The 12,892-nt window shown below is 40.7% G+C and overlaps 2 protein-coding genes across 12 annotated transcripts in view; both read left to right on the top strand.

Moving 5' to 3' along the window:
• magixb (MAGI family member, X-linked b) overlaps positions 1 to 7,252 on the top strand; it is a 76,827-nt gene extending 69,575 nt beyond the window's left edge. For 7 of the 9 annotated variants that reach the window (XM_081609190.1, XM_017305839.2, XM_081609189.1 and 4 more), the window contains one exon: positions 2,050 to 7,252. In XM_081609190.1, coding sequence (XP_081465316.1) covers positions 2,050 to 2,996 — 947 coding nt within the window. In that variant the 3' untranslated portion in view covers positions 2,997 to 7,252. Of the gene's footprint in view, positions 1 to 387; positions 492 to 2,049 lie in introns of all 9 variants that reach the window. The other 2 variants (XM_081609193.1, XM_081609192.1) reach the window with 2 other exon arrangements.
• A 2,187-nt stretch (positions 7,253 to 9,439) lies between these two features.
• Positions 9,440 to 12,892, top strand: part of iqsec2b (IQ motif and Sec7 domain ArfGEF 2b) — a 51,944-nt gene continuing 48,491 nt past the window's right edge. For 2 of the 3 annotated variants that reach the window (XM_081609187.1, XM_008414354.3), the window contains exon 1: positions 9,440 to 11,126. In XM_081609187.1, the coding sequence (XP_081465313.1) occupies positions 10,681 to 11,126 (446 nt within the window). In that variant the 5' untranslated portion in view covers positions 9,440 to 10,680. The remainder of the gene's footprint in view (positions 11,127 to 12,892) is intronic. The other variant, XM_081609186.1, reaches the window with a different exon arrangement.

Below are 12,892 nucleotides of genomic sequence, written 5' to 3'. Positions count from 1 at the left end.
GTAAGTTCATCTTATTTGAAGCGCACTAAGACATTCACACTGGAAACTAGACCAAAAATACTTGGTAATATTTTGTGTTTTTGCATTAAAAGCACCAAAATACATTTATTAGGTGCCTGAATGGACAGATGTTTATAACGAGAAACTCCTGTTCTGATAGCTGCGTCTTCCAGGTGTTATTTTCTTTATTCCTCTCTTTTATCTTAATGACTAATTAAAATCCTTTCCACTGTTTCGTTCTCTCTTCCACCTCTGATTTCTCTACTTTTCTGCTCCATTGAAACCTTCTTTCTGGTAACATTTCCACTCCACCTTCACCTTGTGCATGTCTTGGCCGTCCCTTTCATTTCCACTCGTTTCCCCTCTTCTCTTCTCTTTGCCTCTCAGTGGAGCTCTCCAGCTTGTCTCTCTGTATGACCAACTCCAAGCTAGGCGAGCCTTGCTTCTATGTCATTGGACGGACAGAGAATACGCGGTTGGTAATGGTTCCTGTTAGTTCTCCCATTTTCTGCCTCTCTACATCTCTTTAACCACTCTCCACTGCTGTCTGCGCTCAGTAAAAGTTAGCGTATGTCGGACTTCCTCATTATAAGATCATGAGATTAGTTAGTAATGAACAACGTTATGTTTCTTGCAAATTCGCCTGTGAGCAGAATGCTTTTGCCTTCGTGATTTGTGAGTATGTGAATGCATAATGTGAGAGCACGCTGATAAATAAATGCATGTTGTATGATTAATTCATGTTGCAGCACAGTAAGGATGTTCTTACCCAAGACGACCTTAAGAGCAGTGAAACACTTAAGCTGGAAGCTTTTTAATGTGCAGTGCCTTGCAATCGTATTTATGGGGGCTGAGCATGAAAATCACATTTTGTTAGCATTTTGTCTGACAGTCCAGCACAAAGTCGTGCATAATTGTGAAGTGGAAGGAAAGGGAAGCCTGGTTTAAAACATTTCATTATTAAAAATCTTCAGTACCCATGTAGCAATACAAGTAGAGCTCCATCATGTTTAATTGGTTGTTTTTACCGCCGTACAATGGCTGCTGGAAAAGACAAGCGTTTTTCTGTTTATGTACCATCCAGAAACCACTTTATGTTGTCTTGTTGGTTGTACAGAAAGCTCTACTGATGCTTTTCAAAGATGTACGGTTGTATAAATGCAGACATTTTCATGTGAGCGTAAACATGGAGTTGGGGGCGTGGCCAGCAGTAGATTATTAGGATTTAAAGTGACAGGAGGCCCCAAAACATCTCAGTAGGATTTTATGTGACAGACGAAATGGTTTAGAAATAGAAAGCTGAAAAAGTGTGGAGTGAATTTGTGTTTATCCTCACCGCGGCTCTAAGCTTTATGGCTGCAGCTGCAAATCTTTTATGGTAACAGCTCTAAATTAGTTCAATCGATAGGGCTGCTCTTTGACTAGGCCATTCTGAATAGATGGAGATCTATTATACACAATTCATAATTTTGTTCTTCCATTTGGATCTACTGCTTCTAAAAATAGACAAAGAGCTTAAAGTAAAAACTTATCCAACCGTTTTCAGGAAATAATTTTTTTATCAAAATCTTTTGGTGTCTAGAAAACAATCCTCCTAATTATTAAGTCACATTTTGAAGAACTGGCCAGATTGAAATCTCATTATCAGAGAATGATTTTGTTAATAAATATATTTATATATATAATGAACATGTTCTGTATAACCCATAGACTTATCCTAACCTGTTTAAGGAAGAATAATTGGTCGTGCTTAAAGTAACACTACCTTATAGCATGAAAGTGTTTTATTTTTAATTTAAGAACAGGAAGATTTATCCAAACAGAAATGAAACAAGCTGTAATTAAGCTTCATGTTGCTTTTTCACTTTATTTATAAATAAATCCTTTAAATAAAGTCAGAGAACAAGACAAAATGTGTAAAATTTAAAAACTTCATTCATACTTTTGTAAAGCACTGCGGATCAGATAAATCTGTCAGGCAAAGATTTTATTTTTCCTGTCTGCTTTCTGGCGACTCACCTTGTTTCCGTCTCCTCCTCACCTGTTCAGCCCGTGAGCACAGAATCACCTCCTCCTCCCTCCTGCACAACCCCAAAGAGCAGAGTCTGGCTGCAGTGAGCCCCACCGGACAGAGGGGGCGCCGCGCCAAGCAGACAAGGAGGAGCAGGTCGGTGGGAGATGTGACGGGGAGCGGGACGGGGGCCATCAGAGGAAGAACGAGAAGAAGGCGGGGCTCGGTAGGAGGAGGTCGCTTACGGAGCCCCGTCTCTGAGCGCGGGGACGGGGAGAGGAGGAAGAGGAGGCCTCAGAGTTTACCAAGAAACGTAATCAGGAAACATGACGACAAAGAGGCAGGAAGGGAAAGAAGAAGAGAGAAGGAAAGAGGGAGGAGCAGACAGAGAGAGAGGAAAAGCAGGAGTTTGGACAGGGGGAGGATGAGGGAGGAGGAAAAAGAGGAGGAGGAAGGACCTGCTGCTGAGGAGGAACCAGAGCGAAGAGCGGACTCAGTAGAAAGTGAAGACGACGATGTTTTCCTACCCATTCCAGTCCCGATCCACAGACTCCCCAGACCGAAGGAAAACCGGGAAGACGAAACCGATGAAAACTGGAACATGGTGGCAGAATACCGGGGCCTGAGGAGGGACGAGGAGGAGGAGGAGGAGGAAGAGGACGACGACTGTGGCGCAGAGTCGGCCATCTCTGATCGGCCCTTACCAGGAGTCACTGTGGTGGGTCCGGAGTCGCGCAGAGAGCCGTTCTCCTTCCTCGCCTCCACGCTGTCCCAGGACCAGCTGGGCGACGCCTCGTCGGAGTCTGGAGACAGCCAATCAGACTCCAGCGTCTCCGCCGCCAGCATTTCAGGGCTCTCGCTGGCCGCCGCCGCGCTGCCCGGCCCGTGGCTCGTCCCGGGTCAGCAGAGGCTGGTTCAGTTTGAGGATGAGCAACACGGGCGGGACAGGAGAAGAAGAAGAAGCAGCAGCGCCGCTGTTCCCTGACTGTTAACGAGAGATAAAACACGCAGCATTTAAACGACGCAGCATCAGATCCTGACCCATCTCCTCCTGACCAACCGTCACTTTGAACCTGCAGCTCATGTTCTTTGTGCCTTTCTGCAGCTCATCTCTGGACCACATTTCGGTTTGAGCCTCCACCAAATGTTGCAAACATTTTTCCAGAACGCTGCTGCACATTTCAACCTACCTTCAGTTACTGACCCACCCTGCAAAAACTCTAAATATTACCAAGTGTTTCTAGTTTCTAGTGCCAAGTGTCCTGGTGCTCATGAAATAGTAGCTTGTCTCTATCGAACGTAGTGCAATAAAAGAATAAACAGAGTTATTTCTTACGGTAATATTGATTTACAAGAAAATTCTACTTTCACTAATAGATTATTTCTATGGAAGAAGAATAAGAAAAAAAATCTGAATTCAGATTTTTAAAAAAATCTAAATTCTAAGAAAGAAAATCTGAATTCTGAGGGGGGAAAAAAAATTGAATTCTGGTTTAAAAAAGTCCAAATTCTGATAAAAATCTGAATTCTGAGAAAAAGTTTACAAATTTGGACAAAACAATCTGAATTCTGACTGAAAAAAAAAAAATCTAAATTCTAAGAGAAAAAAAACTGAATTCTGAGAAGAAAAAAAATTAATTCTGAGAAAAAGTTTACAAATTTGGAAAACAATAAATCTGAATTCGGAGAAAAAAATATTCAAATTCAGAGAAGAAGTCAGATTCCTCCGCCCCCAGTTGGTCCTAATCTGTATATTTATACCAAGGTAAAAATGCCAGTGGAACTGGCAAGTATTTATTAATATCAATTAAAGTTACTTGTAAGTAAGTTATGCCTTATTTCAAGTGCACTAAGATATCTGCACTAGAAATTAGACCAAAATTACCTGGTAACATTTAGTGTTTTGCAGTGTATCCACTCCATCAGCTTCCCTCTGTCCACTTTTGATTACGGCAAAGACTTTTTACCTCACAAAGATACTGAGCAATAAAAATGCTGCGACTGTCCGAGACTATCAGCCGTCCATATGCACTCCGCTGTGTGTGTGTGTGTGTGTGGGGGGGTGTGTGTGTGGGGGTGTGTGTGTGTGTGTGTGTGCGTGTGTGTGTGTGTGTGTGTGAGTGTACATAACTGTTTCAGTGTGTGTGTGTGTGTGCGTGCGTGCGTGCGTGCGCGTGTGTGTGAAACCCTTTTTGAAGCTTCCCTATTCTGTGAATATCTGTAAAGAAATAAGTTAAGAGTTTATTGTAAATATTATAATTGGAGAAGCTCTGATTTGTATACCTTTAATGAAAAACTCGTATATTTGAATATATGCACCAATCAGATACACACATATAAAGACATATATCTTACAAATAACAGGTAACTGACCGTTTTTATTGTTGTGCGATGATGTGAAAATTGGTACTCAGTTTTTGTGAACACATAAATATGCAGTGCCTTCCAAAAGTATTCACATCCCCTGAGCCTTTTCACATTTTGTATTGAGACAACCACCACATGCAGTGTTTTATTTATCATCAATGTGACAGACAAAATGCTTTAAAAATAAAGAGCTGAAAAGTGTGGCGTGAATTTGTGTTTATCCCCTCCCCCTGACTCGACATTAGCTTTTACTTTTAGGGTAGCGACTCCAGTTTAGTTGCTGCTCCAGTTTAGTTGCTAACCCTCAAATTGATTCTTTGACTAGGCCATTCTGATGCATAAATAAGCTAATTAAAGGAGACTTATTGTGCAAAAATCACATTTTGCATTTTTTCTACTTCCATTTTGTGTCTCTACTTCTTCTAAAAAAAACAACCCAAGTTCTAAAACACCAAAATGTTTTCTGGTAATAAGTTAGCGTTTTTTGGTGTTTGGAAAATTAGCCGTTTCACAAACATCTTCTGTAACGCTGCACTGTTACTTAGCAACCCAAGCGGTGCTCCAGGACATTTGCTCAGCTGGATTTACTGCTGTACAATGGCTGCTGGAAAAGGCAAGTGTTTTGTTGCTGACTTACCATTCCGAAACCGCTTGCTACATTCTTGTTGGTTGTGCAGGAGGCTCTACTTCTGCTTTTCAAAGATGTACAGTTGTATAAATGTGCTGTTTATTTGGATTTAAAGAGACAGGACTCCCTAAAACAGCTCATTCTGAAAGTAGCTCAAAAATCTTATCTAAGAATAATTTTGTTCAAAAAAATGTGACAAATGTTTTTTGTAACTTTAGATTTATTCTAATCTGTTTAAGGAACCGTAATAGGTCACTTTTAAAAACACGTTTTTATCTGGCTGGTTGTTTTTCTGTTGGAAGGTTCAAGTCCTGCTTCATCCGTTCTCCCATCTGCTGTGACGCTGGTGCTGCCACCACCGTGTTTCATAATGGCGGTGTTAGTTTTCTGCCACATTTAAATTTGCATGTTGGCTATAGAACTAAATTTTGGCTTCATTTGACCGAAGCACCTTCCTCCACCTGTTGGGTAACGTGTCTTGTGGTAAACTGAAACAAGATGACGATAAAAAATCTTCTGCGTAGCGTCCTCTCTGATTGATGCTCTCCATGCCAGGACTGTCAGTTTATTTGGACATGGATGATTTGGTAGGTTTGTCCCAAGGGCTGCATGATGTTTTTAAAAAGCAGCTTGTAATGTTTATGAATGTTGCCATTACGAAACAACTCCTGGTTAAAAAGTAGTTTTAAAAAAACTAACAGACTCCTCTTGAGAAGGATTAGCATGCTGTGTGTGAACCTAGCAATCTGAAAAGTTCTTAGCAATATTAAAATTGCATAAAATCTTAAGGCAGCAACGCAGTGACGTTTTGTCCTGCCCTCTTCTGTGACCTATGACCTGTGACACTTTTCCACCTACTGTGTTTTTTCTTGTTTTATTCTCTAACAAACCTCTAATATCTTCACTGAACACCTCAATTTATGCTCATTTTAAATTATTTTGTGAAAAATGGAAAACAGTGCATTGCTTTCAGTGGTTGTTTTTGATATGGCGGTTGCCCAGGGTGACATTAGAAAGGGGGCAGCAGTTTGATCAAGTTTTAATGTGTTTGCTTGTTTTTCTGCTGTCACAGAAATCCCAGGTAAAGTTGCTGAAGCTTGTTGTGAAACCTGGTTGCCCAATTCCAGTCATTCAGAGCAACTTTTAGATGCATCCCTGCTTCCTGAATCATATGACTAAACTCCTGAATCAGCAGTAATGAATCATTCATTTGGTTGAGCTGGATTGGACTAGGCCACCAAAAATCTAATGAGGTTAAAGGGTGTGAATACTTTTCCAAGGCACCGTAAACATGTACTACAGATAACAGGCATATGTTCCTATTTATTACTGTGCAATGATGTGAAAAATCCAACCTTTTGTAAACACACACACAAACAAATGTAGCACCTGTCGTAGTCTTAAGTGAATGTTTTGTAAAATGCTGCTTGAGTGTTTCAGAGTTGAACCGTTAGCAAAGGATGCCAAAAAATATGCACCCGGCGTGTATATTTATATTTCCAGTACTGTTGTTATTGTGTATCAGAAGAAAAAGAGAAAAACGACAACAAAAAAATAACATTATCTAGATTCCTGAGAGTGCTGTGCCCATCGTGCCACGTACAGTTGCCTTGGTAACAAACCACTTTATCCTAACCACTGATTTTTCTTACTGTGAAAATCTTTTGCTCTGAGGTGTCTAATACTACGGATGGGTGGACCGTCGAGGAATTTCAGCCATGCCAAAAAAATATTTAAAAAATAAAATATCAGCGGAATCTGAGCTCTGAGATGGTGAACTAGCACATCATTTTCTGTTGCTCTCTTTTTAAATTATTATAACTTAAAGGAATCAACCTGAATGGATACTGTGAGATATTATTTTTCTATTTAAATAATAATAAAGATTTTTCTTTTTTTTTATATACTCAGGTTTTCTGACACTTTGCTCTAGAAAAGCCATTCGGGTGAGAAGCTGCTCTTCATAGCATTATTATTTTAACGCTGCAGCAATATTATGTTGATTTTCTGCAGCTGCATTAAGAGACACAGACTGTTATTACTACCAGTCATCTCCCAAAGGCATAAATCAACTTTACCTACTGTTTCCAGTCCATTTGATCGCATTGGTGTGCTGCAAATGACCAGACGATCATGTTATATTAGCTTTGCCTATTTTATAATGTTTGCTAATGTTATTTTTTAATATATATATGTTCATTTTGAAATTGGCTGAAATGTAAAGTGGAAATAAAGTGCTGAAGCAATTTTTTTTTTTTTTTTGCATTGACTTGAATGTTTGTGTGTTATTAATGTTTTTGGAACCTCGTTAATGGACAGCAGGTGGCAGCAAAAATGCATTACAGAGTTTGGGCAGAAGATCAAATTTGTTTTATTTTTCTTTTTAGTTATTTTGTCACTGCGGCATTAATAGAAATAAAAAAGTGATATCCTGCAGATGAAACGTATTTAATGTTTTTCGGGGTAAATCGCGGGATTTTACAGTTACTAAACCAAACCGAGAATCTCAGGTGTTTGTTGTTGTTTGTTTTATTTATTTATTTTTACTGCGTCAGAGCGAGAGAGAGAGAGACAGAGAGAGAACAGGTGAATTAACTGCGTTTCAGTTCACATATGAGCTCTAAAAATAACATCGCTCTGAGGCATGTTTTCCTCTCTCATCTCCTGTAAGCCACATCCTTCTGTTCAAGTCAGATGAAGCGAGAAATAATGATTAAAAACAAAAAAGAAAAGCTTTGTTTTATATGAGGATGATGCATGATAATACAGTAAAAAGGAAACTTTGAAATCAAGTCTTGCGTTTTTAAATATAGAGAAATATTCAGCGCAATAGGAGCAGAACTGCACTGGTTGTGTTCTCTCTTCACTGGATTTACTGAGCCGAGCAAAGCTAGACAGACGAAATATGAGATTCAAGCGGGACTTTCAAAATAAAACACAAACATGCTTGGTATAAAGCGTCGGTGTCCAAACGTTTTGAGCCAAAATAGTCAATTCAAATTTATTTCCGGGCCAATAAAGAGAGCTAAAATCAATAAAATAAAGTAGTCCAATTTTTTTTGTTTGTAGGGATGTTATTTATGTTTGCCTTATTCTGTTATAAGAACAGCATTTCTTATAACTTTTAAAATGTTTGCTGTATTTAGCTAAATTCAGTAAATAGTTATTCATGTTTTGACCCACTGTTTATTGAAATCTACGATTACATTCACACTGAAGTGACCCAATTACGATTTTTTTTTCTTTTTGCCCTAATGTGATCTGTATCTTTTCATGACGGTCGGAAAAACACAGATCGTATTTTTTATTCTTATTTTTTTAATGCGACCCAGGCTGCTTAGTATCCGATCTTTTCAAATGTGACCTGAATCTTAACGGTCAGGTCGCAGTCGTGGAACAGAACGTCATTGATGTTCGACCAACGTCACTATTCTGCGCCCTGATACGCGCAAAATGGAGGGAAAACAACAACATGGCGGACAATATTAATGACCATATTTTACAGAATTTTTCCTTATGCTGGGAAAATGTTTTATTTTGTTTCTATAGGTTCCATAAGAAGGATGCTAAACATTTCTTTATAATAAACCTGCTAATACTCTTTGCTAAATTTTACATTCATAAATGCAAATTTGCTAATAAAACACTTTGTTTCTCTCTTTTCATTAAAGATATGGAACTATATATCAAATCAATAGCAGAATCTACAAATGAAAAGGCTTTAAGGACAATTTCAATTTGTACGTCTTTGCATGTTCTTATCTAACCACCCCTGGCTGTTCTGTTTACTGTTGTATTGTATACTTCACTATGTTATTTTGATGTATACTAATTTAACTTTAATAAAGTTCTTTGAAAATTTAAAAAAAAAAAAAAAAAAAAAAAAAAAAAAACATGGCGGACAATAACAACTTTAAAATCGTAAGCTAAGCTCCACCGTTAGCCTCCATGTTTACTTCCGCAAACACTGAGCTCTTCTTCTTCTTCTTCTTCTTCTTCTTCTCCTTTTTCTCCTTTTTCTCCTTTTTCTCCTTCTCCTTTTTCTCCTTCTATTTTATGGTGGTTGGAAAACAGCTTAACGTTCATTACCGCCATCTTCGAGATTTGAGTAGGCTATGTATCAGATGTTTTGTTGATTTTAAACAATGAGCACTTCTTTTTTATGGCAGTTGGCAAACCACGAGCATTCTCTTATCGCGCCCGTTAGTGCGCATGCGGAACACTTCCAGCTCGTTTGAAGTTCACACTGGAGATAACACACAGCCAAAAATAAATAAATAATGCGATTTCACAAACAATCGGATTTGGGTCACTTCAAACTGCAGTGTGAACGTAGCCTATGACTGCAAAGTAATCAGTGAAATCATAATTTCAGTGTGCCCCTGCCAGGTTGTATTTTATTGTGAAAGTCCCTACCGGATGTTCATTATATTCCATGTGAAAACTTGACGGAGATGCGCTCCTGTGGAGAAGCCAAACGCTTTTTTTCCCCGCTGATGAGACGCGAAAGCAGCAAAACCTCTCTGCCTCCTCGCCTGCTGAGAGGAAAAGCATCATCACCTCTCTTCTGCACAGACTGAGAACCTGAAGCAGCTGAAGAGCACATAAGTAAGAAAAGCGGCTTGGTGAACTCTTTAGATCCAAGTTATATCAGCTGCGAAGGCTGCAAACACAGAAGCGCAGTTTTAGGATTTGGACCGTGAAAATAGTCCAGGTAGTTTTTTTTTTTAATTCCCCTTTAAAGCAACAATTTGTGCGTTAATGCTTAATCTGGAGGGAAAGTGGAGGACAAGACCAGAGACGCTCAGTTTGGGATTTGAATTTAAAAACCCCGGGATGTAGTGTTTTGGGGTTTGTTTTCCCTTTTTGCTCGGACCTGTTGGGGGGAGAGGATCTGGACTCCCAGGATGAACTTCCCAATCTAAGTCTGCGTACTTCTTACGCTTTGAAGACATTTTTAAATCATGGGTTGAAAGCGGAGAAGATGTACTGCGGGGACACTCAACGTGGGAGGGAGCTGATTTTTCTCTGTTATGTAATGATTGACAGCGCCTGATAAGAAATTGGTAAATCACAACCCGCACCACTTTCCCCAACCCCTTCCCCTGTCTGTCCAAGAAGTGTGCTTTTTATTCATATTTATAATTTAGTAAAAACTGATACAATTAAAGCTATAAATAGTGTAATTTGATGATCTACATTCTTTAAATCTGTCAGAAAACTTAAAAACCAGAAATACATGTTAGTCATTGTTTCTCCCTCCACCGGGTGATCTCTTGTTGTTCTTCATGTTTTATCTGTAAATTGTGAATCATGTCGTCTCAAACTCTTGACCTTCTCTATGGTGGAGTCAAAATGACCGCAACTTCAGGAAACCAGACTATCACCAGCGTCCTGAGCTTCGTTTTGAACTTTGAACCCTCTTCATGGCGTAACATGCTATAATGCTCATTCTTGCCCTCATCCTTAGGGATATGTAGTCATTCTGAAACTCTCAGTCCCTTCACCTTTGTGACTTTCTGTTTCTGGACACCAAAGGTCAATAGTTAAACTTCAGCAGAGACTTTCTTGGGCCCTCCCTCCCCCCAACTCATCAGGGCTGGTGGGGAGGGTGGAGGCGAAACTCCAGCTGGTGGTGTTCACACACACACACACCAAGAGGAAGACTCCCACCATGGAGTCCAACCCGGAGAGCCCCAACCGGGCCGTGGAGTACCTACTGGAGCTCAACAACATCATCGAGAGCCAGGCCAAGCTCCTTGAGACGCAGCGCCGGCGCATTGAGGAGCTGGAGGGCCAGCTGGACCGGGTCAGTCAGGAAAACCAGGACCTGAGGCTGGAGCGTGGCCCACGGGGGTCCGACACCCCAGAGCAGAACCACAACCAGCCTCTGACACTTCCGGTCCAACCGGGCGGTGGCGGGGGCTGCAGCGGGAGTGGTGGCACCTCAACGCCTCAGGTGACATCTGGATCAGCCACAACTCCAGGGCCCAGCAGGGAGCGGAGGAGCCACGCCAGACTGACGCGAGGCCTTTCCTGCGGTTCCTCCAACACGGACCGGGACCGGCTGGAACGCACTGACAGCACAGACACCAACACCAGCTCCAGCGCACGCAGGAAGTAAGTCCACCAAACATATGGGCCTCATTTTCTCTTCTCTCTAGAGTAATCAGGATGATCTAACTTGGGCTGCATTCACACCATCCATGTTTAGTCCACTTTAACTGAACTCTAGTTCGTTTGTCTAGAAAGTTCAGTTCGTTTTCGGAGGTGTGAACTCTGATCCGCTTTGGTCTCGCGTCGGTTGAAGTGAACTCTGGTGCGGTTTGAATGCAAATGTGAAAGGCGAGTGAACCGGAGACCGCTCCAAAAGCAGGAAGTGAACTGTAGCACTGGGCATTCTGGATAAATACAACCAAAACAAATGTGAGAGTGTAGCGCTAGCAGGAGAAATTGGGTTATGGTCTTTTAGCTAATTCAAAAGAGAAATCCTACAACCACTAAAATCTGACGCCACTCTAGTTTTGTTTACATTTTGTGTAGAAAGAAGTTGCACTCATGTCTTCTTTGGAGGTTTTTATGTTGTTTCTTTCAGTAGTTCTTGGTGCAGCGCCCCCACAGGCGAGGAGAGGGGCAGGTTATTCAATTAGTTTGGTTCATTTGACACAACAGAGTTTGAAAGTGAGCCACCCAATTAAAAATGTAACAAATGTTGTAATTCTGGTCCCCAATTGAACCGAGTCTACTGGACTATCAGGTGTGAAAACAGCCTCAATGTGCTTCAGTTGATGAAAACATTTTACACCAGCCATGCTTAGTTTGAAGTGGTACAAATGGATATGTAGATGCAAACGGACCAGACCACAGCAAACGCAGGATGGGAACTACAGCACAGGGTCTTCTGGGTAAATGCAACCAAAACAATCACAACAGTTCAGTTTTACCAAAGACATGAGAAATGCTACAGCTGCCAAACTCTGATGCTACTTAATTCTTGTTTACGTTTTGTGGAGAAGGAAGATGCGCTCAGTGTTTTCCTTAGAGGTTTTTCTGTTGCTTCTTTTAAGTGGTTCTTGGTGCAGTGCCACCACAGGTGAGGAGGGGAACGTTTTTTCCAGTTGGTTTGGTTCATTTGATCCTGTGCAGTGATGAAGCAAACCTCACCAGCTAAAAATGTATCAAATGTTGCAACTTTGGTCCCTGGTAGAACCGCGTCTACCAGCCTGTGAGGTGTGAAAACACCCTTGGATGGCTGACCGCGGTCTCCAGAATATCTCCGCTCTGACAGAACATTTCCATGGCCAGCCGTCAGTCTGACAGGCAGGGAAAAGCAGCAACCTTTCTTGTCATTGGTGATAATCCTCACATTCCTGAATGTCAGAGACATTCAGGAATGTCCCTGACACTGTAGGTGTGAATATTCACTGTAGAATATTGTAGGTGTGAACAATATTCTGTTGAAGAAAAGTTCAGCAAGGACACTTCTGGGTCTTTGTTTCTGTATCTTTAGAATAATGGAAAAGTTAACTGAATGAAAACATGACACTATTTTTGAGCCCTTTTAAGATTTACGGTTGATAACTTTAAAAAACCCCATAAACAACTAAATCTGATGACAGCAACTCAATGCAATGACTTGAAGTTCAAACATGATTAATCAGACTTAGTATTGTTGTTGGTACTTCAGAAATGGCTGATCCACACAAACATTTCTCTCAAAATGGCAAAAATATCCAATTAATGGCACTTGTTTGGATTGGCAGAAATGTGTTCTTGGTGTCAGAGGAGAGAGGCTGGTTTGAGATGATGGAAAGGCAGTAGTACCACAAATTATTACAACTGCGAATTCACACCAAACCTTTAGCCAGACTGGCTAAACAGGAAAC

The sequence above is a fragment of the Poecilia reticulata genome, chromosome 7 (assembly GCF_904066995.2).
Source record: "Poecilia reticulata chromosome 7, P_reticulata-male-v2, whole genome shotgun sequence".
NCBI classification, from domain to species: Eukaryota; Metazoa; Chordata; class Actinopteri; order Cyprinodontiformes; family Poeciliidae; genus Poecilia; species Poecilia reticulata.
Note: the sequence above shows the minus strand (reverse complement) of the source record. Positions and strands in the feature narration are given on the sequence as shown.